At 44.3% G+C, this 23,213-nt stretch overlaps 1 protein-coding gene across 6 annotated transcripts in view; it reads left to right on the top strand.

The window, feature by feature from the left end:
- dlgap2a (discs, large (Drosophila) homolog-associated protein 2a) overlaps positions 1-23,213 on the top strand; it is a 100,419-nt gene that overhangs the window by 64,134 nt on the left and 13,072 nt on the right. For 4 of the 6 annotated variants that reach the window (XM_057058786.1, XM_057058784.1, XM_057058787.1 and 1 more), the window contains 7 exons: positions 1,464-2,611; positions 9,587-9,801; positions 14,904-14,972; positions 15,727-15,765; positions 15,967-16,131; positions 16,522-16,733; positions 18,269-21,814. In XM_057058786.1, coding sequence (XP_056914766.1) covers positions 1,464-2,611; positions 9,587-9,801; positions 14,904-14,972; positions 15,727-15,765; positions 15,967-16,131; positions 16,522-16,733; positions 18,269-20,580 — 4,160 coding nt within the window. In that variant the 3' untranslated portion in view covers positions 20,581-21,814. Of the gene's footprint in view, positions 1-1,463; positions 2,612-9,586; positions 9,802-14,903; positions 14,973-15,726; positions 15,766-15,966; positions 16,132-16,521; positions 16,734-18,268; positions 21,815-23,213 lie in introns of those variants that run through there. The other 2 variants (XM_057058790.1, XM_057058785.1) reach the window with 2 other exon arrangements.

Raw genomic sequence — 23,213 nt, 5'->3', positions numbered from 1 at the left:
GAGGAGGTTTAACCTATAGTCGTGACTCATATACAGCATTTTTATTCATGTGTTTGAAAACCTTCAGAGCTATTGACAAATCCTCAATCTATCAGAGAAACCGCTGGAAGAATGTGCTGGCATCATGTTGTGAAAATATTTGATGGCATTTAAAGACTTTTCAAAGGGTTGCGTCCGCGGGCTTCAGATGAATGAGCCATTTTCTCGACTGTGTGTTGCGCTCATAGGTAGAGACAAAGTGCGAAAAATGAGGGAAAGGTTTACTGCAAGCGTCCGGGAAAGATCGATGATTGTGCTGATGTATTGGCAAAGCTGTGGAACACACAGATCTGCTGTTCTGTGCAAAGCATTGTGGGAGTGTAGACCATATTGTTCTCCGAATCAAAACTCCGGAGTAGCAGAAGAGGCCACAAGGTTAAGGTGTTCTGCTGACATTTGCACTCATCTCTTCTTACATCTTGGCTCAGCAGAATACCTATATGAGTGCCTTAAACCCTATGGTATTCACTTAAGATGCCAGCCTTATATTTTAGATAATATTTCAAGACGTTCTTAATGGTGTAGTGATAAGTGACCTAAATCTCCCCTTCTTCTACGTGTCCCACACAAGCTTCTCCAACCACTCCTCATTTTTACAGGGTTACTGACAGAGTCAAAGTGCATCAGTTTATTAGATGTATCACTGCAGGCTTACATGGGTGGATTTTATTTCCTGCACCACAGTGACCCGAGCATCACTCTGAAATATGACCCAGGAGATCTTCCCCTCCAACAGCATGCAGCTCTCTAGAGAAATGAGCCACAAAAGTGAAGAGAGGATTGTGTCTACCAGGAGAGTCGCTTTGATTATGCACATTTTGGGATGGCAATGGGAGCAGAAACCTTTTGGGATCCACCTGTGGCTGATTCCCTAATATAAGCAGTGCTGACCTCCATCTCAACGGCGTGACTCCAGCCGTGTCCGCAGGTGGCAAAGTATAAAAATAAACATGCCATCTGATTGAGTTAAATACAATGGAATTGGATCCCGGGATGTCTGGCCTTTGTGACCAATCATGCAGAATTAGGTTTTAATCTCAGGCTTTGTGGCCAGCGAAATGAAAATGAGAGTGTGCACATTTGGTGATCATCTCCCAAGGACGCCTCACAGGCCTCCTTCCTCTGGGCTTTGACGGATGGCGCCAGCGCCACAGAGTGATGGGCTATTATTTCACTTTGCATGGGATAAATGGCGGCACAAGCTCCGACCTGTCAGCTGCCTTATTGTTTCTTCCATTGCCTCTTTCTTTCCTTTATTCTGCCTTATGAAATCACAGATAGGGTTAGACAAGTGTATGATAGCGGTCTCCTTTTTCTTTGCAGCAAATTGGTGCGTTTGATATGAAAACCTGCCTTTTTTTGGATGATGTTTTGGAAATGTTTGGCTGTTGGAACCAACTGATTATTGTCTCTATATTTTGTAGACCAGCAGTATTCATGGTCGCCCTCGCAGTATTTCGATGAGGACAGTAACTCCCCTCCACCCAGGAACATGAAGGGTCTCTCTGGTGGCCGCCCTGCCCAGCTCCAGCTCACGTCTCCCACCTCAGCCTATTCCTGTGGCCTGGTTGAATGCAACCCTTCCCTGGACCATCACCTCCATCATGGCAACGTACGATCCCCCTCCTACCTTCTCAGCCCCACTGAGAGCTGCCCTCTTGACAGCCACCGCCGCTGCTCTCCACGGAGCTCCATCCACTCTGAGTGCATGGTGATGCCAGTGCCCATGTCCACCACTGATCATTCTATCTCTAGTAGCACTTTCCCCCGCATGCACTACGGAAGTGCCTCCCGAGACAGTGGTGGAAACACTTCCGGTGGAAGGGAAACAAGAGAAGATGGTGGCTCCTCTACTCATGGTGGTAGCAGCAAAATGAACCGAATCCCCGCTAATCTCTTGGACCAGTTTGAGAAGCAGATGCCGCTGCACAGAGATGGCTTCCACACGTTGCAATACCAACGCACCTCGACCACGACCGCATCCACGGAACAGCGTAACGAAAGCCCCGGGCGAATCCGCCACTTAGTCCACTCGGTCCAGAAGCTCTTTACGAAGTCGCACTCCCTTGAAGGTTCCTCCAAAATAAATGGTACTAAAAGCGAATCGCACCGTGACAGTTCGCACCACCATCATCACCATCACCAAGGCCACCACAAACACAGCAAACGCAGCAAGAGCAAAGACAGGAAATCTGACGGCGGCGGTAAGCAGCGCTCGGGAGGTTGGTGGAGCTCAGATGACAACTTGGACAGTGACAGCACATACAGACCTCCTAGCGTCATGTCACGGCATCCAGTGGAGCACATCAGCCACTGCTACTCTGACTCGGTGCATGGCCATCTAGTCGGGGACATGTCGCTAAAAACCTCCAAGAGTAACAACGATGTCAAATGCACGGCCTGCGAGAGCATAAACATGGCGCCAGAGGGCAAGTTCATGAAGAGGAGCTCCTGGTCTACGCTAACAGTCAGCCAAGCCAAAGAGGCCTACAGGAAGTCCTCCCTCAACCTGGAGAAGCCCATGACACCCACAGACCTCAAGCCCAACCTCAGGCCCTGTCATTATCTTCAGGTGAGTCTTTCATGCATCTCACTATCTGTATATGTTTGCATTCAGTTCACTTAAACCTGTGGATTTGCGAACGGATACATGATGTGATGTGGTTGGAAGGACACGGTTAGCAAGTAGCTCACCAGAAAAAAATCTATTCATTCCACAAATGATTTGCATCAGAAACGAGAGATGACAATAGAAGAATAAAGGTCAGAGTTCACTGTCGCTTTTTCCTGTTTGGTCGCTTCGATTTTGCATAAGATGCAGAATCTTCCTGTAATGTTTAGCATTTAGCAGCGTCCTATCGCCGACTCAGTGGGAGTTGCTGCAGTGTTGCAGGAATCAATTCAGAGTCAGTCAGCATTCGCACAAAAGCTTCCCAGGGGTTTCGTATTCATGCTGAAGGGTACAGAGGAGGGAAATGAAAAGCAGGCTCATTACACAACAATGTGATATCTAACAGCATCAGCGAAGCACCGCCTGCATCCAAAATAACGAGCCCTTCAGCACATCAAGCAAGAACACTCTGGGACTGAGTGCTCGGAGCAAATGTTGTAATGTATGGATTAGCGATGGTCTTAAATGTAAAGTCAATAGATTACGTAAACCCATACAACAGAGACCATCCGGTAAATGATTAGATCAATAGAAAATGTTTGAGGGGACTTATTTTGAACATAAGTAATGATCAATTTTACCAGCATCAGCATCCTAGATTAATATTTCAACTGGATGCGTCACTGTGAGGGAATAACATTATAGTCTGTCTTGCCCCTTTCTGACTTTCAATTGGTGATTCAGTTCAGGTAGAGCTCAACTATAAACACAGCTAAAAATAGCCTGCGAGCCACTTTCTTGCCGCAGGGCTAAATTTAGACCTGCATTATCAATCTGATCCATGCAGGCTGACACATCTCCTCTCCCCCGAGGAGAATCAATGCCCTCGCAGAGAGCAGGAAGATGCTTTAAAGGAGCGGCGGAGAGAAAGTTGACAACACGCGGGGACACGCACGCTCGGGGATGCCGAGAGGAGCCGCGGCTGAGGCTGCCTTTGCTCCCCGTTGCTACTGTTGTTGTTCATCTTCAATAGCTGAGACGTTGATCCAATTGTCAGGAACAAGTGCACAGCAGGGGGTCAGATTCAGAAGTTCTAGCTTTCCTTGGTTGCTGAATCATGATCCCCCACAGCCTGGGTAGAGCGTACTGACTGTGTCCATAATTGGTGTTTTTTTCCTATTTATCACACACCAGATGGTTTGATGATGTGCTAGTCACCTTGTTTGCGTCCTTGCTTGACGACAGAGGCAATGAGTAATTTCTGAAATGAATGAGATGACAAACGGAACGACCTTTCCCCATGGGTTTATCTTAGTGCATGCAGCAGGTGTGTGGTAATCAACTACCAGAACATTTGTGTGCATTTGAGATCAATTAACCTTGAAAGATGGAGCCATATTAGCAGTGATTGCACTTGATATAAAAGATGACAAATTTTTGGAAATCAGGGAAGACAGGAAACACCCGTCTGTGTTTTTACGTACATGTTGTTACTTCACAGTAAACTATTAGTGTACTGCACAGCATAACAAAATTGTAGCATTATTTGTTACTATTTAATTTCTACACACTTCACTTCTACAAGCTTACAGATATTTCTGTTTTGATCATTTGTTACATGGCGCTCAATAAAAGAAGCTACGAAATGTAGATGGACAATGAAATCCAGGTTTTAGAGCTTCTCCGCCAAGGAAGAAATTCAGTCAGCCTTCAAGTCAGTGCCTGGAACCCACCAAGTCTCTGGAAGACCAGCTGGTGGAGAAAATGTAGGACATACACCAAATTTGTGAGATTTGCTTAAGCAATGTTATAAGAAGATGAAGGACTACAAAAGACCCTGTGGGTCCAGCTGCCATATGTTGTCAGTCAGATTTGAATAGATTTTCCAGAACTTTGATGTGCAGTGGAAACAAACCACTACAGGATCTTAGGAGCAGTGTGTGTGTGTGTGTGTGTGTGTGTGTGTGTGTGTGAGTTGGTGGTGATTTCTGGAACTCCTCTGCACAACTTAGAGTTCAGTGTCCTGGTGGGCTGGTGGTATCCAGTCTAATGTTATTGAAGGCACTAGAGCGAGAGAGTAAGAGAACATCACTCTCATGTAACCAGTAGCCTCGTCTAGGTAAAAATGAGCCCTGTGGAGCGTCTGCGTCTCCAACGCTAATGTGCTCCTGATAAGCTAACTGGAGATGGTCCTGGGCCAGTTGATGGAGTGTGTGTGTGCCCTCATCACCTGAGGCCGATGAAGAATCAGCCTCTGTCTCCTCAGTCCTCTACGGCTCTTGTTGAGTGACCCTGAGCTTTTTGCTCTTACCCTCCCTGAACGCCTTCTTTTTTTTGTTCAGGAGCTCCTTGGTGTCGCTGTTGATCTAGAGTTTGTCGTTAGGAAGCCTGTGGACTGTCCTACCTGGGATAGTTGTGTCCCTGCAGAAGTTGATGTGATCTGTGATCCAGTCCACTGTGTTGGACACTCCACAGCCTACATCCTCTACATCATCACCTGGAGCAACAGTCCCCTCCAGTCTGTGCACCAACAGTCCTTCAGATGCCCCAAATGTGTGGTTGAACACAGGTAGCCTCCTGACACAGGGGATGTAGGAGGGCTAGAGGTAGACCAGGTTTATGGTCTGATCTACCTAGCAGTAATGATCAAACTGGATTTAGCAGGTAAACCACATCCTGTAACATACGGTTAGATCACACACTGAGAAATGATTGATGACACACACACCAAACACACTTTTTAGTTAAACGTTCCTATGTTGTACCTGAACCTGTCTTACTTTTGCCCGGCTTGGCAGCTCAGGTTCTGTCTTGCTGACAATCTCAGGCCTGATTAAGTCAGCATCTCAGCCTGAATGCAGCACTGTTTTCTCTCAATACTGTAGTACAAAGGAAGGATTAGTCTTTGATAGTTTTGCTGATAGAACACTCCAGGGGGATTTATTAAGCCAATTAATCGCCATGTTGGCTTGCCAAAGGTGGAGGGATGTGCAAAGCTGCAAAAACAAAACTGGCACAGTGATGTAGAGTGCCAGTAATCCCACCTACACACATTTTCATTAAGAGGTCTGGAGTATCCCTCATAGCTGCTCCGCTAAGACCCCATCGCCTTTAGAGCTGTAGCTTCAATCAGCCGCTCAAATATCGCTCATTTCTGAGTCTTTGTAGCACCCAAACTGTCCTCAAGCGTCTGCTAACATTTGCGTTAACATTTTACATTACGATATTTTCAAGCCTGTTCTCCATCATAGCGTCCGAATGTTTGAGAAGTAAAACCTAAAAAGGAATCTTTCATTTTAATTTTTTTTTTACGAGCTTGTACTGATGAAAGATCTGTAACCAGTGGCATCAACCGCAGAGGATCTTTCTAACTATTAATGTGATAAAATACAATATTTTATAGAACAGAAACATCCTAGGTCCCATGAGGATTCCCTTAAAAAATAATTTAATTCGTGTTCAACGTGCTAATTAGCTTGAACGACCTTCATTTATTCAGCCAATTAGCGAAAATCTAATTAAGTGTGGAGGCAGATACGTTTATGCTGTTTGAATGGTTGACATTGAGGCCCAGTGAGTGTCAGATGTGTTTAAGCAGAAGGAAGCACATCCAGTCAACAGTTTTATCATAAATTGGATTCTTTTAAAATGCTTATATCGTGACCCTGCAGAAACTGCTCACTTTAGACTTCCAATATCTTGGCTCTAATTCCACACCTATCTTTCAATTCCTATTTAAGGATTCTTTTGTCTCCCTTCCCTCCGCCCTTCACACTAATCTGGAGTGTTTCCTCCATTTGTCAAAATCCAAACATCAGCAATGAAAATTCACACGAAATTATTTCCAATATCTCCTAATTTTCATTTATTTACGATGCGTCTGTCTCTTTCTATGAATGAGCGTCTCGACTATCTACGCAACCTTCATCTGAAAAAAGGTGTTGAATAAAGAAGACGAGAGCACGGGTAAATGCCGCATGCGTGGGCAGAGTGTGAAAGTGAAAGACAAGGTCGGCAGTGGCGGTTTGGTGGTTGTTTTGATTTTTTCCCGCCCCCAATAACAACTTGTGAGGTGGGAGGGAACGACAGACAGACAGAGAGAGGAGAAAAAAGAAACGCCGTCTGCTGCAACACATGATCATGTAGGAGGAAAAGAGTGGTGGGTGGCATCGCCTGTGTCTGAAACGCTTCTGAAGCTTTTTGACTCAGCTTCCAGCTCTTCCACAGCCATTCTCTCAAATTCTGACCCCCTTTCTGGCCTGCCTGCCGTCCCCCCTCCGTCTCGCCCCGTTGGAACCCAGCGACTTTTTAGCGGGAGAGGTGCCGCGTACAGTCAGGGCTGCAGAGTTAATCAATGAAATGCACTGCTGCACTGCAGGAGCGTTGGCTGGCTGCTCCTGCACCACTACCCAGCACTCAGAACACACAAGCTACAAGCCCCGCGGCTCTCCAGAGAACCAGAGACCGTAGAAATGAAGGACAATAGACCAGCGTGTGCAGGACCCTGCTGCAACATGCATGGCAACCATTTTGCGAATGCCTTCTCAAGCAAAGCGGGAGAGTCACAACCAGTTTAGGCGTCCAGTAAAAGCTCCCATTAACAGGCATCAAGGCCACGCTCCTGTAAATTATAACTCCTTTGCTAACTATGTAAGATCCAATTAGGCCAAAATAAATTAAAGTTGTGCTATTGTGAAGAAACTTTATATTTAGCTCTTCACACTTGAGCTGTGAATTTTCACAGCGCTCCCACAATCCCCGGCTCGTGTTCACAGAGGGCCCGCCCGATACCGCCAACGAACTCCCCGCCAAGCGCGGAACGACAGCCGTTTTAGCCTCGCTCCGCAACCGCACGGCCAGCCCACCGACGCACTCCCACTTCCGAGTCCCGCGCTTCCACTTTGTGGAGACTTCGGTTCAAGGTGATCGTGCGCGGTGACGAGTTCAGCTCCGCCGAGCATGCTGGGATGGCATGAGAGCTCGCGGTCAATACGGGCCAGCCTTGTTTTTATCTTCACAGGGAGACCCCGCACAATCTTTCCAGTTTATCAGTGAAAGTAAATTAAACAAACCTCACCGCGGCGTGTTCCTGTCCGCTGGCGTTCCGCTCATTAATTAGACATCTAAAAATATCAAACCCCTCCAAGACTTAATTAACCCATCGACTGCATTTGGTAGCTGGTGCATGATTGTCTTTTCAGAGGAGATGAATGGCTTTATCACTGTGTGAGCGCGTGTGTGCACGTATTTGTCTGTGTGTGCTTATCTGTTTTGGTTTGAGTGTGTTAGCTTCTGTTTTTATTAGAAGGGGGGCAAGTTTGCCCTCCTGGAGACCTCTGCCTCCGAGTGTTCCCGCCATGACGCACTATAATCCCAATCCAACACACTAATGCCACAACACAAGTCATATGAGTTGAGGGCTGGGCTTTAACAGAGCCATAATTGACCGGTTGTGCTAGAAACTTTTTGACTTTCCTGTGAATTATCACCACGCATGGGCATGAGATGATGCCTGAAATTAGTGGAATTAGTGACTGTGGGAAGATACTGTGTGAGGATGAGAATGAAAAGCTTGTTGATGAATTGGAGGTTCTCTTTGAAATCAGCTCAGCTTGTCACAGGTTAACTTTAAAAAATCTATTCTCCATTAGCGCAATGCTCCCAAGGCTTTGTTTTTTTTAATTCCTTTTGAATTAATATTTCCCAGTGGATAACATTTGCATGATAAATGGTGTACGTGTTTGATGTATTAGTGGCATTTGGACATGCTTCCTCTTGACATTTATCAAAGTGAAGCTGTTGCCGGGCAGATCACCGTGAACCTGTGAACGCTGTTAGTCACTGACTGACACTAATTTAACATCAGACATTTATATTAATATATCACACTAAGGTCTCCATTAAAAGTGGGATTTTAAATTCTGACACAGGTTTGCTAAAGTCTGCCAGAAACACACGCATTAAGACTGAAACACATTGTGGATTGAGGTCAAGTCTCTGCAGTCTTCCAGTGACTCAGGATGTGAGGTCAGATATGTTAAATTATGAGGCTTAATTCCAGAGTAGAAAGAAACACCCCTCCGCTCTGAGCCGCCATTTTACCATAATAAAAATCAAATTAGATCCAGGCTGTTTGATTCTAGTTCTTCGTAATGTGCGTCAGCGTGGCAGACAGTCGGACCCACAGAGGATCCCTGTGATCCCTGATTACACTGTGGACAAAGGCTCCAAGTCAGAGGTGAATACGGACAGAGTTGCTGGGTGTAATGAGCACCTGGGAGGTCATCATCGCTTCAAATCATGAGTGGACAGAGATTCTAATAAGGTCCAGCACAATCTCCGACAGAGGGCCCAATTATGGTCATTTAATAACACTCATATGTGTTGTAAAATTGCCTGTAACATGATGGAGTCACATTTTTAACCAGGCTATTTAGTTATGCACATTAGAGTCCGTGTTATAACAGTCCTACTATAACGGCTGCTCGAAATATATAATCACAGAATCTATTTTTTGGGTGTTCACTTGAGGATTTTGGTGTGCACCCCACGTGTGCACAGTGTTCTGTTGTCACTCCACGCTCAGCATTGAACCACCTGTTGATATTCAGATATTCAGAGCATGAAATGTTCCCTGTCTGCTTCTTTTCATTAGGAATCACACTTAACCCTGGGTTGAACCGAGCTCGTTTTAGCCAAATATTTTACCACTCTGAAATAATGAGCACCTGTGAAAGCTGTGTTACTTAATGAGTTATTAACCAGTTATTAAATTTAGCTGCACCACAGAGAAGGATCTGGAGTACAGCGACCGAGGTGATTCCCCAGATTATGGGGTAAAAGTTGGCTTGGTTTCTGTTGTGGGTCAGTTTCAGAGACAGGACCTGCTGCAGAGCTTGTTGCTCACCACCCTGAACCCTTCCTGTGCCCCCTCAGGTGCCTCAGGATGATTGGGGGGGTTACCCTGGCGACGGGAAGGATGACGAGATCCCGTGTCGTCGCATGAGGAGCAGCAGCTACGTTAAAGCCATGGGGGACGAGGAGAGCGGGGAGTCGGACTCCAGCCCCAAGGCGTCGCCTCAGAAGTCCGTACGGCCCGAAGCCCTGGTCAAGGCTGTCATCAGACCCCGAGATCTCCTGGACTCACAGAGGTACATCGCAGCCTCTGACGGCTGCTCCTGTCTTTGTTTTTCTTTTGCCATTTTTCCATGATGAGACAAGCTGCAAGACACAAGGAAACATGAATACGCAACGTGTAATTGCAGCGTTGATTATTTCATTACAGTTTAGTTACCGTAGTTTAAATGAGACGCACAGAATTCTGTAATGAACCAGATCAGGCTCATCTGCAAGACCAAAAGGAGGAACCAGTTTTTAGAACCAGTTTTCTCCTTTGTGTGTTTTATATTTTATTCATATTGATCTACCTGTTTAGTTTTACTCTGAGAGGCCCAATAATCCAATTATTCTTGGAAGGTTTTTGATGACATAAATTGAACTAAAAGCTGTTTTCAAATGCTATTATTACTTTACCTAAAAACCAAATCAGCACATTGTGTGGCAGTTGAAAGGACTCAGCTCTGTTCCTGTGAAAACAGTAATTATGTGACGCTCGCAGGCCTATTATACTAAAAATGTACGGAAAATATTCAGGAGTCGCTCTTTCAAGACATGAACTTATGCATTCTTTTCTCATTTATGAAAGAGGAGCAGTAAGAGAGGAAGTTATTGACCTTAAAGTCTTATAAAAGAGAGTTGCTGGTGTTTAGATGAGTTTAAGGAACAGAAAACTCATATTTTTACAACATTATTGCCTCTTAATTGAAGAGTTTGATACTAAACAGTAGCTATTCCGCAAGTACGCTTTAAAACACTTATCCATGTTGCCTGAAGTCATCCCCAGAGCCTTTCTGCTCACTACATGCTTCACAATTGAATTGTCAGGGTATTTTATACATTTAGCCAAATAAACATGCTCTTTGGTTGCTTCTTTTGTAAAAGTTCAGTCGCTGCATGGAAGAGGAATCCAAACTCTCCCCCCACAGGCCCAGACAGACACTGACAGCAGTTACTGCCAGCCAATAGTGGCTCCTCTGGTGCAAAAGATCAACGTTTCTGAAAGTTTCAGCCTAAATAGGCTTGTATAAATAGGAGCAAACTTTAGCTATAGGGGCCGAGGGACTCAGTGAAGGATAAATGTGCTCTGTTTCTCGTCTTTTAAAGGGGCACAACAGATGTGGAAGTCATTCATTGCAATAACCGGTGAAACATCGGCGGTGACGTTCTGGTTGTTTTGGATGGACTGGGATGTCGAACAGTACATTCAGTACACGTACACGTTTCCAGCTTGATGCTAAAAACTTATTTTTTCACATATTATTCCTAAAATTGCAGCTGTACCAAAAGGGGGGAAAACCCTGACAGCGATGTTTGCTTTAATATTATTTTAGTCTTAAAGACTATTGAGCAGTTCAGTTCCTGGGCTCAGCTGGAGCTCCGAGTGCTTTTTCCTTTCCTCCTCCTTGCAGAGTGTTTTACCATTTAACTGCCTCCATAAGCCTAAATGCTTAAATCTGTCACAAATTGTAGACATTACGTGAGCGAGACCTATAGCTGCAGCCTGCACCGCCACAGTGAGGGACTTGCTGCACTGACTAAACACCGGTGATGAATCCCTAAAAGGCATATCTTCCTTTCTCCCTCCCTCATGCAGTCTGTCGCTGCTCAGCCAAGGTTTTTTTGTTGATTTGAAATTGCTGTTCCCCCACACAGAAAGGCATTTTCCCCCTGAAAGCTCACGAAGAGCCGCGAGCAACACTAATGATAACGCAACATTTACACGCATCCCTTTGTGTTTACATCCGTCAGGAACAAACAAACACATCCTATAAGATGCCCTGACATTTCCCACAGCTCCCTTATAGCCTGCAATAAAATATGAGGCAACGAAAGTGAGGTCTGCTCCTCTTTTCCTTATCTCGCCGAGCTCCCCCTGCCCATCCTTTTTGAATCACTGCAAACAATGAATGATTTATGAGCATGCAACAGCAGGAAAAGGGCCATCATTTCAAGTTATTATACTCTAATGCCGCTCTGAATAATTGCCTTCCCAGTGGTTTAGGCCGACTCTGCCGAGTTGTGCTGAAAGGAAGATATTGACCAGCATGGATCGGGGTGTGTGGCCTGCCTCTGAGCCAATTTAGACTGCATTTTGGGTGCCATTAATGAAGAATCCGCTCCTGGATTCACTCTAGCAGCGTCATAATTGTTGGAGTTTAACTGCAGATATTTCAGCTCTTGTATTCAAGTGGAAAACATCTTGGGGGAAATAAAGGGACCAACTTATGTAACAGGACAATTAAGGACATTCTGAGTATTGGTACTGGGCTATGTTGAAATAGCAGAGAATATTAGAGCTTAACAGATAAATACTTAATATCATCTAAAGAGTCTCTTTAATGATTTGTCTGGAAAGAAGCCTTTTTTTTTATTTCTTTGTATCTCTGCGACTTCATACCGGGATCCTCATCGCTCTTCTTCATCCACATGCACGGTAAGAGGCCCTGAGGATTTGAGTGCCACCTGACACGAGCGCTCCCATGCTATTATGCTTCATTGGGCTTGTTGGAAAAGGATGTGATTGCATTCGAGACAGACACGGCGTAGGTTGGATTTCCTCTGCTCTTGTAGCAATTTAGCATCCCACGGGGGCATTCAGATGGGCCAAACACACATTTGACAGCAGCGGCATCCTCAAGCAAATCATGTTAAAGTGAGAACAGCATGTCGGGTCGGGCCACCTCCCTCCACCTCTCCGTCTTTCAAGCTCTCTGTCACTCCCATGGTTGACAGCAGGGCCTGATTATGCATCGCGTCAGTAAAGAATACATCACAGCCAGGGGCTCGCTGGGATGGAACAGAATGTGTGCTACAAAGAAAGTTCCAATTTAAATGAATAATCATCCTCACATCCTCCGGTTACTCATCTGTTACAAATTCAACATCACATCCGGCCACTGCAGTGCTGATGGGTTTACAAATGACCTTCGCCCAGCTAAATATGTTTAAAATATAAACGAGTGATGATGGCAATCACACAACGTACAGTTGATGGCAAATTCCATCATTAGCCATAAGAAATTGAGTCAACGAATGTTATATTTGACTAGTTTTTGCATCTTTGCACCTACAATGAGCTGGGGACTTAATCAACGCTGTGTACCCGCTCCATCTGATCCACCTGAGTTTTCCCACACATGTTCACAAATAAGTCCATTTTATGCTGCAAAGGCAATATTAAGACAACAATACCAATGCAAAAGTAACAGTACAATATTATTAGCACATGTGCATGAAGTTGAATATGCAATTATATTGTTAAATACTTGGACCCTTAACAGCCAGTTCAATTAAATATGTCGTTTTCCTATTGACCTTCGTTTTCCACAGATTTTCTTTTATTATTCTCCCATGTAATTGTTTGCCTGATGTCATGGATGTGGCTTTCAATCCTGATGTCTGGTAATAAAAATGGGGGATAATAATGATTTCATGTGCTGGTGAGCTTAAATCTAGTTTGTTATAATTGACAAAGCGCCCATTTTCTTTCAAACCGCAGGATGTTCCAAATTAAGAGGCATGAGTCTCTCATTGGGTCAATGGGTCATTTCCAAATGCTGTATTACTGGATGGCAGCTTGAGATGTGTTGTACTGTTTTATAACACATGACAAAAAATAAATAAACACACATTAATATGAAAATTACTTCCAGGGTGAATAGACCAGGTAAGACCATCATAAAGCTAATTTATTGACTTTTGAATTTGTTCACAGGTTTCCATTTAAGGTCATTTCATTTTTCTCAAGGTGAATTTTTTCCATTTTTTGTTGCATTTTCTTTGCCATCCTTCGAACTGTTGGGATGATTTAATTAGCTTTACTCTCATTGTAGAGATGTCCCTGTCTTTAGACAAAATATTTAACATCAACTCTTCTTACACGGTTGTCTCTTTTGTTTAAACAATTCCTCACAATAGTAATTTGTGCAGCTTTGTTCTCAATCATTGAGCAAAAAATGATCGCACATCTCCAAATGTTTGGGTATTTTTTAAGCACAGGAAAAAACTAGTTCCACTGGCAGCGTGGAAAGGACATGTGAGATTCCCATCTTCCTTTCCTTTAATGGTTGCCAACAATGGAAATGCATTAGCACCGGTCTGGAACATTAGAGGAAATTTGCTCTGGCATGATCTGATTAAGAGTGAACACATTCTTAAAAGAGCCTCCCCCTTTACTCAAACGACCATAATAAACATCTCTACGGGCGAGGGTGGATAAAGCATCCTTCAGTTTCCTCAGCCTGTGTCTTTATATCTGATCTTGTCAGCAGAAAAATGCTCTGATTGTTTCTGACCGAGGAAGGATGCTAGCTGCTCTTTTGTTCTCTTCAAATTCAGTTAGCCAAATGTAATTATCAGGAATTAGTGTGGTTTTTTTATGATGTCTGAATGTTTTATGTGTTTCCTTTTAATCATCACATGCTTTGTTAAAATTCTTCATTATTTCTGCTGACTGAAGTGTGCGTGTGTGCCTGTGTGTCTGTGTGTGTGTGTGTGTGTGTGGTGTGTGTGTGTGTGTGTGTGTGTGCGTGCGTGCATGTGCGTGTGTGCGTGCGTGTGTGTGTTTGTACCCCATGTATTTTTTGCCATCGGGCCAGGATTAAGACTTTTTTAAGGGATTATTAAAGGTAGTTTTAAGGTTAATATTAGAATTGGGTTTAAGTTAGAGTTAGATCTGGGTTGCATATGTACTTGTGTTGATTAGGGTTAAGGTAAGAGGATTAGGGTCTGTCTGTCTGTCTGTCTGTCTGTCTGTCTGTCTGTCTGTCTGTCTGTCTGTCTGTCTGTCTGTCTGTCTGTCTGTCGTCTGTCTGTCTGTCTGTCTGTCTGTCTGTGTGCCATCTAATGAACAGTTCACATTTCCTTGGATCATTTATAACCTGTTTTTTTTAACCAGGCAATATTGTCTGCCACCTCAGCCTCCCTCCAAGGTAACCATTATCTGAAGGGCCATGCTGGTTATTTGGAATCCTCCTAATGTTTCCAGCACTTTGTTGAAAGCTCAGAAGTAAACATTCTGCTCACTTTACTGCAAAGCCACCCCAGAAACACCAGTCCTGCTGCCCACTAACTCCACACCCATCCAACTCCCATTTGTGGGACCCAGTAACTGTGTTTTCTTTTCCACCCACAGCTCTTACCGCCTGGATAAAATCAACAGTGACATGCGTAACTACATCACCAATTTTGCTGCAGACCTAAGGTGAGTACAGCCTCTCTTCCCTCTCTCTGCTGCTGCCGTGTTGCCGTGGTCAGACGTCGGAGCCAGCTGGCCCGCTGCCCTGCTGACATATCAAATATGGAGGTCCCACAGAGCGTAGCCTCTAGACCAGTCAGTGAATGGTCACCTGGGTCAGTCTGCTCCAGTCCTGTGCAGCAGAAGGCCCCGTTACACATAATACAGACATGAGGTGCTTCATAGCTATACATCAAAGCAGTGAAGTGAAGGCAGGTTTACAACATGCTGGGACATTAATTACATTAATTGAACTCACTTCTTTGTTTTTACCTCATTGGAAAGACTTGACCCCTGAAAGTTTGTGCTCCAGATGTAAAGGAGGTCAGCGTTACTCTGCAAAAGCACTCAGCGTTTCCATGACATAATAAGACAGATAGGAGCACTTTTAATCGCTCCGGCAGTTTCACGGGGGGGGGTTAACTCTATAAAAAGCTCAAAACTGCAATCCTGTTTGTCATGAGAAATAGAGCGGGCAGATTTCATGACTTCATTTTGGTATTCCTCTTCCGACTGAGGCGTACTGTAGTTCTTTCTTACCAGTGAGCTTAAAGTTAAAACCTTTGGTTGGTTTCAAGTGAGCGTTCTCCTCCACTACGGGGGAGGCACTTACACCCAACCTTCCTGACAGCTGGGCTCTCCCTGAAGTGTTTGCTCACTAACCAGCTGCTGATTTGCATCCCTCATTTCCATATATTGATTGGATGTTTCTGCCCAACAGAAACGCATCTCCCTTCATTCACGAACAGCAGAAAGGGAGGTAGGACAGAAACATAATATCATAACCCCTGATGGTTACCCCCAGTGGCGGTCACCTTGTTTTTTGCCATCATCTTCACCTGGGAACAGTATTCATGCATCTCTCGTGTATCATTTAAATTGAATTTGACGTTCTTTAAAGATTCAGTGTGAAGAAGGTTCTCCCACTGCCCATTCTCTTCTCATTTCTCTCTCTGTTCAGTCAGAGCTACCATTTGCAAACCACCAGAAATATGCATCCAAGCATTGCCCTGGAACCCTCCACCAACTACAACTCCCCCAAGTTTCGCTCCAGGAACCAGAGCTACATGCGGGCCGTCAGCACCCTCAGCCAGGCTAGTTGCGTTAGCCAAGTGAGCCAGGTGAGGTGGCAGCGTTCATTTTCTCCTCTAATTTGCGATGTGGCATTAGCATCTGAAGCCTGAACGGCTCAAACATTCATATATCTTCAAATACGTTTTGTTTGTTTTCATTCAATGTTTTTTGATGTTGACATTAATAACAAATCATATGTTGCTAACGCCATGGCCTTTATTCCAATGGCACTTTGTTTTGATTGCACAAAGGCACCCAAACATCATTTTATGTTATGACAGAGCAATTTTAGAGAAAAGCTCACAATAACTCTTAGGGGAACAATATAAACCATGATTCAATTTGTATTTTCTTTTTGTCCTGCAGCAGTTAAATCTAGGTTATCGTCACCTACGCAACAACAGAGATAGCATTCTTATTTCGTTTTCACCCCTCAGGTGAGTGAAACGGAAATAAATGGCCAGTTTGAGTCCGTCTGTGAGTCGGTGTTCAGCGAGGTCGAGTCCCAGGCCATGGAGGCTTTGGACTTGCCTGGTTGCTTCAGAACCAGGAGTCACAGCTATTTAAGAGCCATCCAGGCCGGCTACTCCCAAGACGATGACTGTATTCCCCCCATGGCTTCCACCGTCACTTCTACCATCCGCTCGACCACAGGTAGGGTGGAAAACAATTGCACAGTTACACATCAAAACCTCCTGGTTGCTGGTATTTTTGTTTGTGCCCACAATATGACAGTAAAGGCTCACGTATGGCATTGACGTGTGCTTTTGAATGACTATAGAAATATTAGCCTAGACTGGTTGTGCTGTCAGACAGCCTTATATCGTTGCATGGATGGTTCTTGTATGCTTTCATTGTTTTAATTGTGGATATTTGACATTACTGTAGCGGCCATTTGTGAACTGTACTAGTTCATCCCACTGTTTGAAATCCAGCGCTTCATCCATTGGATGCATCAGAGAGTAGAGTTATGAACCCTATTGAAAACCACAAATGGAAATTGTCTAAAAACCAGGTCAAAATACAAACATGGCTGTGACATCTTTATTTATTTTTAATAATACTCAGCTTTTTCAATTCAAAAAAGCAAAGGAATGGTGAAAAGGCAGTTTGGCTATTGCTCACAGATCGTTTGGTGTCCCACTATACTTGCAAAGCAGAGCTAAAAGCTGGGATTATATCCTCCACATTGAGACGCACTGCATCACATGCTTAAACCTGTCTTCGTTATTTCTAATATTGAGCCTTGATGATAAAGTGTAAACAGCTGCTGGTTTCAACAATTCCCGTGATTGCTGGATTCACAGAGAAAATCACATCTCCTTGAACGGATGAAGAACGTGAGAAGAAAGGAAGAAGAGGTGTCTGAAAGGATTGAAAGGAATTCCGTCCTCTTGCCACAGTAGATTCACTCATAATCAAATCATCATTTTGGTGCAACTAGGGAGGTTAGAGGTGTGCCCATCTGGAGATGTGCTTATGATCAATTCACTGGTTACGTTACACTTGTTTGCTTACACTGCTTTCTCTGGGGAAAAAATACCCTTTGCATTCTCAGGACTGATGTGATGGCTTTTGCTAGCATTTCAGAAACCACATGGTGCTTCTATCGATATTTCTTGTCCTTGCATTTTCAATAGGGTTCATACTGTACTTGATTGATCTGATTTGTTTTGGCTTTGTTTACCTTTGCCCCTTTTCACTGCACAAAGTAGCCTTCCCTTGTCCTCACTGACAGCAGAACAGCATTTACGAATTGTTAAATGTCAATTGATTGATTTGAAATATCATCCATTCGCAATGTGACTTGTTTTGGGAGAGTTTTTGGCTTTGTGCATTGAAAAGATGTGAGGAGTGCATGCTACAAAATAAGCTCGAGAAGGCAGTGTAAGCCATTCAAGACAATGAGTCAAAATGGGAGTAATTTCCCAGTCTTAGACTGGCTTTTAACACTTTGATTTAATCTAATAAAAATGATCAAATAGCCTATGTGAAAAAAAATGCACATCTGCAATATCAAGATTAGCCAATTGGGGCATCAATAATTTACCGTCCAAGCTGTCTTATTTTGACTCATGGTATTCAGTGCATGAATTGATGTTGCTGCTTTGTAGCAATAAAAGCACATTCTCTCCAGCTGCTCACACCTGTAGACATATTACAGATACATATTTATATTTGTCTTCCAGACAGAAATTATGCACAGCAAGACTCTTGTTTACCCGATGAGGCCAGTGTACATGAGGACTTGGCAGACACGGCCCCTTTGGCTCATGATGATCTAGGGTGCCCAATCAGAAGAGACAGGCTGTACCAAGAGAGCATTGGGGCTGCAGCAAAATCTCTATCTGGTCCTCCGGTTTCTCCAAGTCTCTTCAGATCCACAAGAGCTAGTGCTTCAGAACGGCCTTCACCGAAAGCCATCCAAGCTAGTATCAAAGAGTCAGCCACGTTAGCTGCAGCTATCAGCATGCAGTGGAAAGAAGAGGTCTCAGCAATGCGTCGAGAGCTGGCCGATCTAAGGAGGGACCTCTGTAAAGAACTGCGTGCTTTTAACAGTAACTTCAATACCTTCACTCAGCATTACAACACATGGTCTCCCCAAGCTGGTAATATGTCAGCTGGAGCTGATGGAAGTTTTGACAGAGGGATGGGGACAGGCTCAAGACCAGGGCCAGGGAAAGGAGGAGGTGTAGGATTTGGAACCTCTCCACCCAAAAGAGGTACTGGGGGTGCAAGAGAAAAGAAACCCCAAGTGTCCACAGTATCCGTGGGAACCCAGGCTAGATCCAAGGTCTTAGTCCGACAAAGCACTGCAGACGCTGCTGTAAACTGTCCTGAAGACAAGGACGACAAAAAAAGCACCCGTCGAAATCTTCCTAAACAACTTTCTATGGACCCCAGCATTCTTGCCTGTCCGCAGCTGATGTATGTGGAGAGTGCCATCCCACTTTCTCTGGATCCGATTCTTCCATGTTTGGTTAAAACACTACAACCAACTGACATGGCTACTGAGCCTTGTGGAGATAAAGCGGAACCAGAGATTCCAAACAGTAAAACCGCGAGTTTACCTGAGGTAATCCATAACGAACCCACCGGTAGGCATGACGTTGCCTCAGCTGCTGCCCTTGAGAGCTCTCAGGAATCAGCGATGGAGGAACAAGTGACGCAAATCACTGCACAGCTAATACATATAGACCCAGCTAATCAGGATAGTTCACACACGAATGTTTCGCATTCTGATGACATTAAATCCCCAGACTCAAGATTAATTGAGAGAGATAAGATACTGCTACCGCATCCAGTTCCTGTCGTTACCGTGTCTCCGCCTGAGGAGCCTGATTATGATAACTTGTCAGATTCAGAATCTCTGGATCCTGCAGCTGTAGACAATGCTGAACCAGCATCTCAAGAAACTGCTGAAGTGGTAGCAGGTCTGTATACGCAGACAGATCCTGAGGAATTAGAGCCCAAATCATCAGATGCCCCCATGGTATCCTCAAGTGACACAAGCAGTCAAGTATTACAGTTTGACATCAAATGCCCGTCTATCGTGGTGTCAGAATACCATGACACAGACTCTCCTGTACGTCCAGAAGATAGTGACATAAGTCCAGTTCACATTACCTTTCCTGATGATGATTTCAACCCTCCCCCAGAACAAATGTCATCAGTATCAACAGTTGTGTCCAGCTCTGCTGAAACTCAGCTCCACTCAGACCTAGAGACCCAAGACTCAGAGTGGCCGCCACTTCCTGAACCACTTGATGCCCCCCACATTTATCATGCCGATCTTGTCCATTTTGACTTAGTCATGCTGACCTCTCTTGATCAAGATGATCTGGATTCAGTGTTTATGGACCCTGAACCTGAGCCATTTGACCTGAGCATTGACTCTCCATCAAATACGGATGATGTGGAGCCACCCAGCTACCACTCAGATTGTTCAGGTTCGCCTGGTCCTGTGGTTGACCCTGCCATGTCTTGCGTTACATATCCTACGCAGTCATCAGATTCTAGCTGTTTAGATCCAGCTATGGATTATCGCTTAGCTCACACCCCTCAGGAAGCACTTTTGGAATTTGCGCTGCCACTGGTCACTGTCACAATATCGCCTCCCAGTTCAGTATCTCCTGACACATCAGTGGAGTTGGATTTTGGGCCCACAAGTCCAGCTTCCGATGTTCCACCTGACACAAATCCATCTCTGCCAGAATTGGAAGACGCAGCCTCAGGAAACACACCTCCCATGGACCCCGATGTTATGATTGTAGAAACGTTGGAGTGTATGTCTGTATCCCAGGACTATGTGGAACCTGTGGTAACAGAGAGCCCAGGTAGTTCAGAGAGGTCTGCGTGTCAGCAGGCCTTCCTTTGGTACAGGTGGCAGAAGAGGGGCCAGAGGAGAACATCGCTGAACAGGAGCGCCAGCGTGGAACTCTGGAGCAGGAGATACGAGTACAACAGTGCCGAAATCACATATGTATCTCTCACTCTGTGAGCACTTACCTCATTATTCGCAGACAAAATGTAGCCCAGAGGACATTTGTGAGTTTTGTAGCCGAAAGTGTCGAGCAGTGTACACACACACACACATGCACACACACACACACACACACGATTCGGGTCAATGGCCACTGGTCAAACCAACCTGCAGTAATAATGCAAGAAAGACTGAAAAACTGCATTAGTAGCAGCAAAGTACATTTAACCATACTGCAAAGATGAACTGCTGGTGATTTTTTTAAAGAACAGTCATGCTTTAAAGACTCTTGCAGACTTAATATAGAAAAACGTTACTGAGAATAAAGAGAAGAGAATCAAAGAGTACCATTATCAGTGATCGCTATTCAACACATGGATAATATCAGTGACATTCAGGACATTTCAAGACTCTTTTGGAGCCTTTTAATATATTTGAGGAACCACTGGAGCAAAGACTGAACCTGTTCTTCCCTTATGATGGTATCTCTTATCTCGGTTCTTTTCACTGTAGAGAGAAGTAGATTAAATCCTGCCAGTTATCATATAACTTATTGGAGACTTGCTGTTTTCTCTGTCAACTGCTGGTTGAACACTGTAGTTATGAAGCAAAAGGGATTCAAGCTGCTGAAAGCGGTTTTGCACAGTCATAGATGGAGCCGGAATTCTGAACTGTTAACGTGTTTGGGGAAATGTCTCTTTCACACTAACGCTCGCGAATCACAAAGTTATCATCTGTAGCTTATATGAAACCTCATCCTGCTGGAGAGAGATCATTTTATATAAACGACGCAAAATAAATCGTCAAATGTATCTGATAACATGTATGTATCTGATTGGCTCCGTTTTCCGACTGTAAAAAGAGCCTGTAGCTCAGAAAGCTAAGACTGGGGACGTAACAGCTGGAACAGCCGTTCAACGATGCTGAACCGTGCCCTTGAAAACGGTGCAGCCATTTTTAGATACCCGTGACAATGTATGGTCAACATACATTGTCGAAAGGTTTTGTGCATATCACATGTAGCACCTCACTGTAAGTGTGCGGCCCTCTTCATCGGTTTATTTGAATGTTACCTACAGTGAAGAATCAGGATTCTGTTGGCAGCGATGAACGATTGAAGTGCAGGCTAATGACAATGTGCTGTTCGTCCATTTACTGGGCTCTATATGGTCTCGCCCACTGAAGTCTGTGCTCTAATAAAGTGCGCTTCACCAAACAGAAACTCTCAGCGCAACACATTAGTGAGCTGCCACAGGCTTTGCGTCTGTGTCTTCTTTTGTGCAGAACTCTTTCTGAAAGTTTGCTTTTGAATTAACTGGAGGTTTTTAACAGACCTGGAAGGAAAGTAATTTAGCTCAGGTCTTCACCTTATTTTATTTAAATGAAAAATGATACCAAAAAAGGACCATCATGTTCTTCCCTGGATCTTTTCAATGGGTTAGGATTAAACCTGCATTATTAATCAACCACTGAATTATATATAACTATTTTAATGTATCTTACTGTATTTCCTTATTTACCCTGACTGTCAGGGTGAATAAACAGGCCTTTGGAAATCCTGCATTGTTCCCTTTCACAAAAGAAATATAACATACAGCCACTAACCTGTGACAGATCACTGTTTACTAAAGATAATTATATTCAATATATCTCCTCATACATGCACAAATGGAAGAATTCTAGATAGAGGGGTGACTGACTGAATGATGATCTACAGGTTTACATTTATAAAAGTCACCACCTCTCTGTGCAGACACACATCCTCCTTTACTTAAAGCTGTTTACTCGGAGCTCAGGGGGCGATCATCCCTTTTCCCTGTCAGTATGACATATTTGGGATAACAACCTCTCTAAAGTGCCTTCCATCACCCCTCCATTGTTTGCTGTTACCTGCACAGAAACGCTTTTCTGGTATCAGTGCCCCTTACCGTATTTTGTTAAATAGAGCCTGATTTGCTTTCCTGAAAAATAAGGTTGGGAATGCGGTGTGCTTTTAATTGGTGTATGAGACCAGGAGCGACTGTAGAGGAGCGGTGGATTCCAGCTCAGCTCTGATGAACTACAGGACACCATGAAACAAACAAATTGAATGACCTTCATCCACCAAACAGCGGGATAAAGTCAAAAAATGTCTATATTTGCTGCCACTGCGGTGTTACTCTGTTCCGAGCAGAGCTTTTGTTCTCTATATCAACTCCTGGTTTGGTTAATGAGACCCTGGTGTGTTTTCAGGATATTTTTATCTGCTTTTCTGTATTGTTTCTGTCTGCAATGCTGCTGATGGCGGTGGTGCCCATCCATCTTGGTCTCCCTCTATTCCTCCAGGTCATTTACATGTACTTAAGAGCCTCCACAAACACACTGTTGCTCTCCCTTTACAGTGATAAACCCACTCGGAAAGAAAGCCTCTTAATGCTGTGTCCCACGTGTTAGCATCCCGCCAGTCCTGATAGATGGCTAGAGGGTTCCTAACAGAGACAGAGCGGCTGTCTTTACATCTCACATTAATCAATCTCCAGGTGCAGAGGACGGTGGTATTGTTGTGCGTGTCTTTGGTTTATGCGTGCGTGCGTGCGTGTGTGTGTGTGTGTGTGTGTGTGTGTGTGTGTGTGTGTGTGTGTGTGTGTGTGTGTGTGAGAGAGAGAGAGAGG

Source organism: Takifugu flavidus, chromosome 16, assembly GCF_003711565.1.
Source record: "Takifugu flavidus isolate HTHZ2018 chromosome 16, ASM371156v2, whole genome shotgun sequence".
NCBI lineage: Eukaryota > Metazoa > Chordata > Actinopteri > Tetraodontiformes > Tetraodontidae > Takifugu > Takifugu flavidus.
Note: the sequence above shows the minus strand (reverse complement) of the source record. Positions and strands in the feature narration are given on the sequence as shown.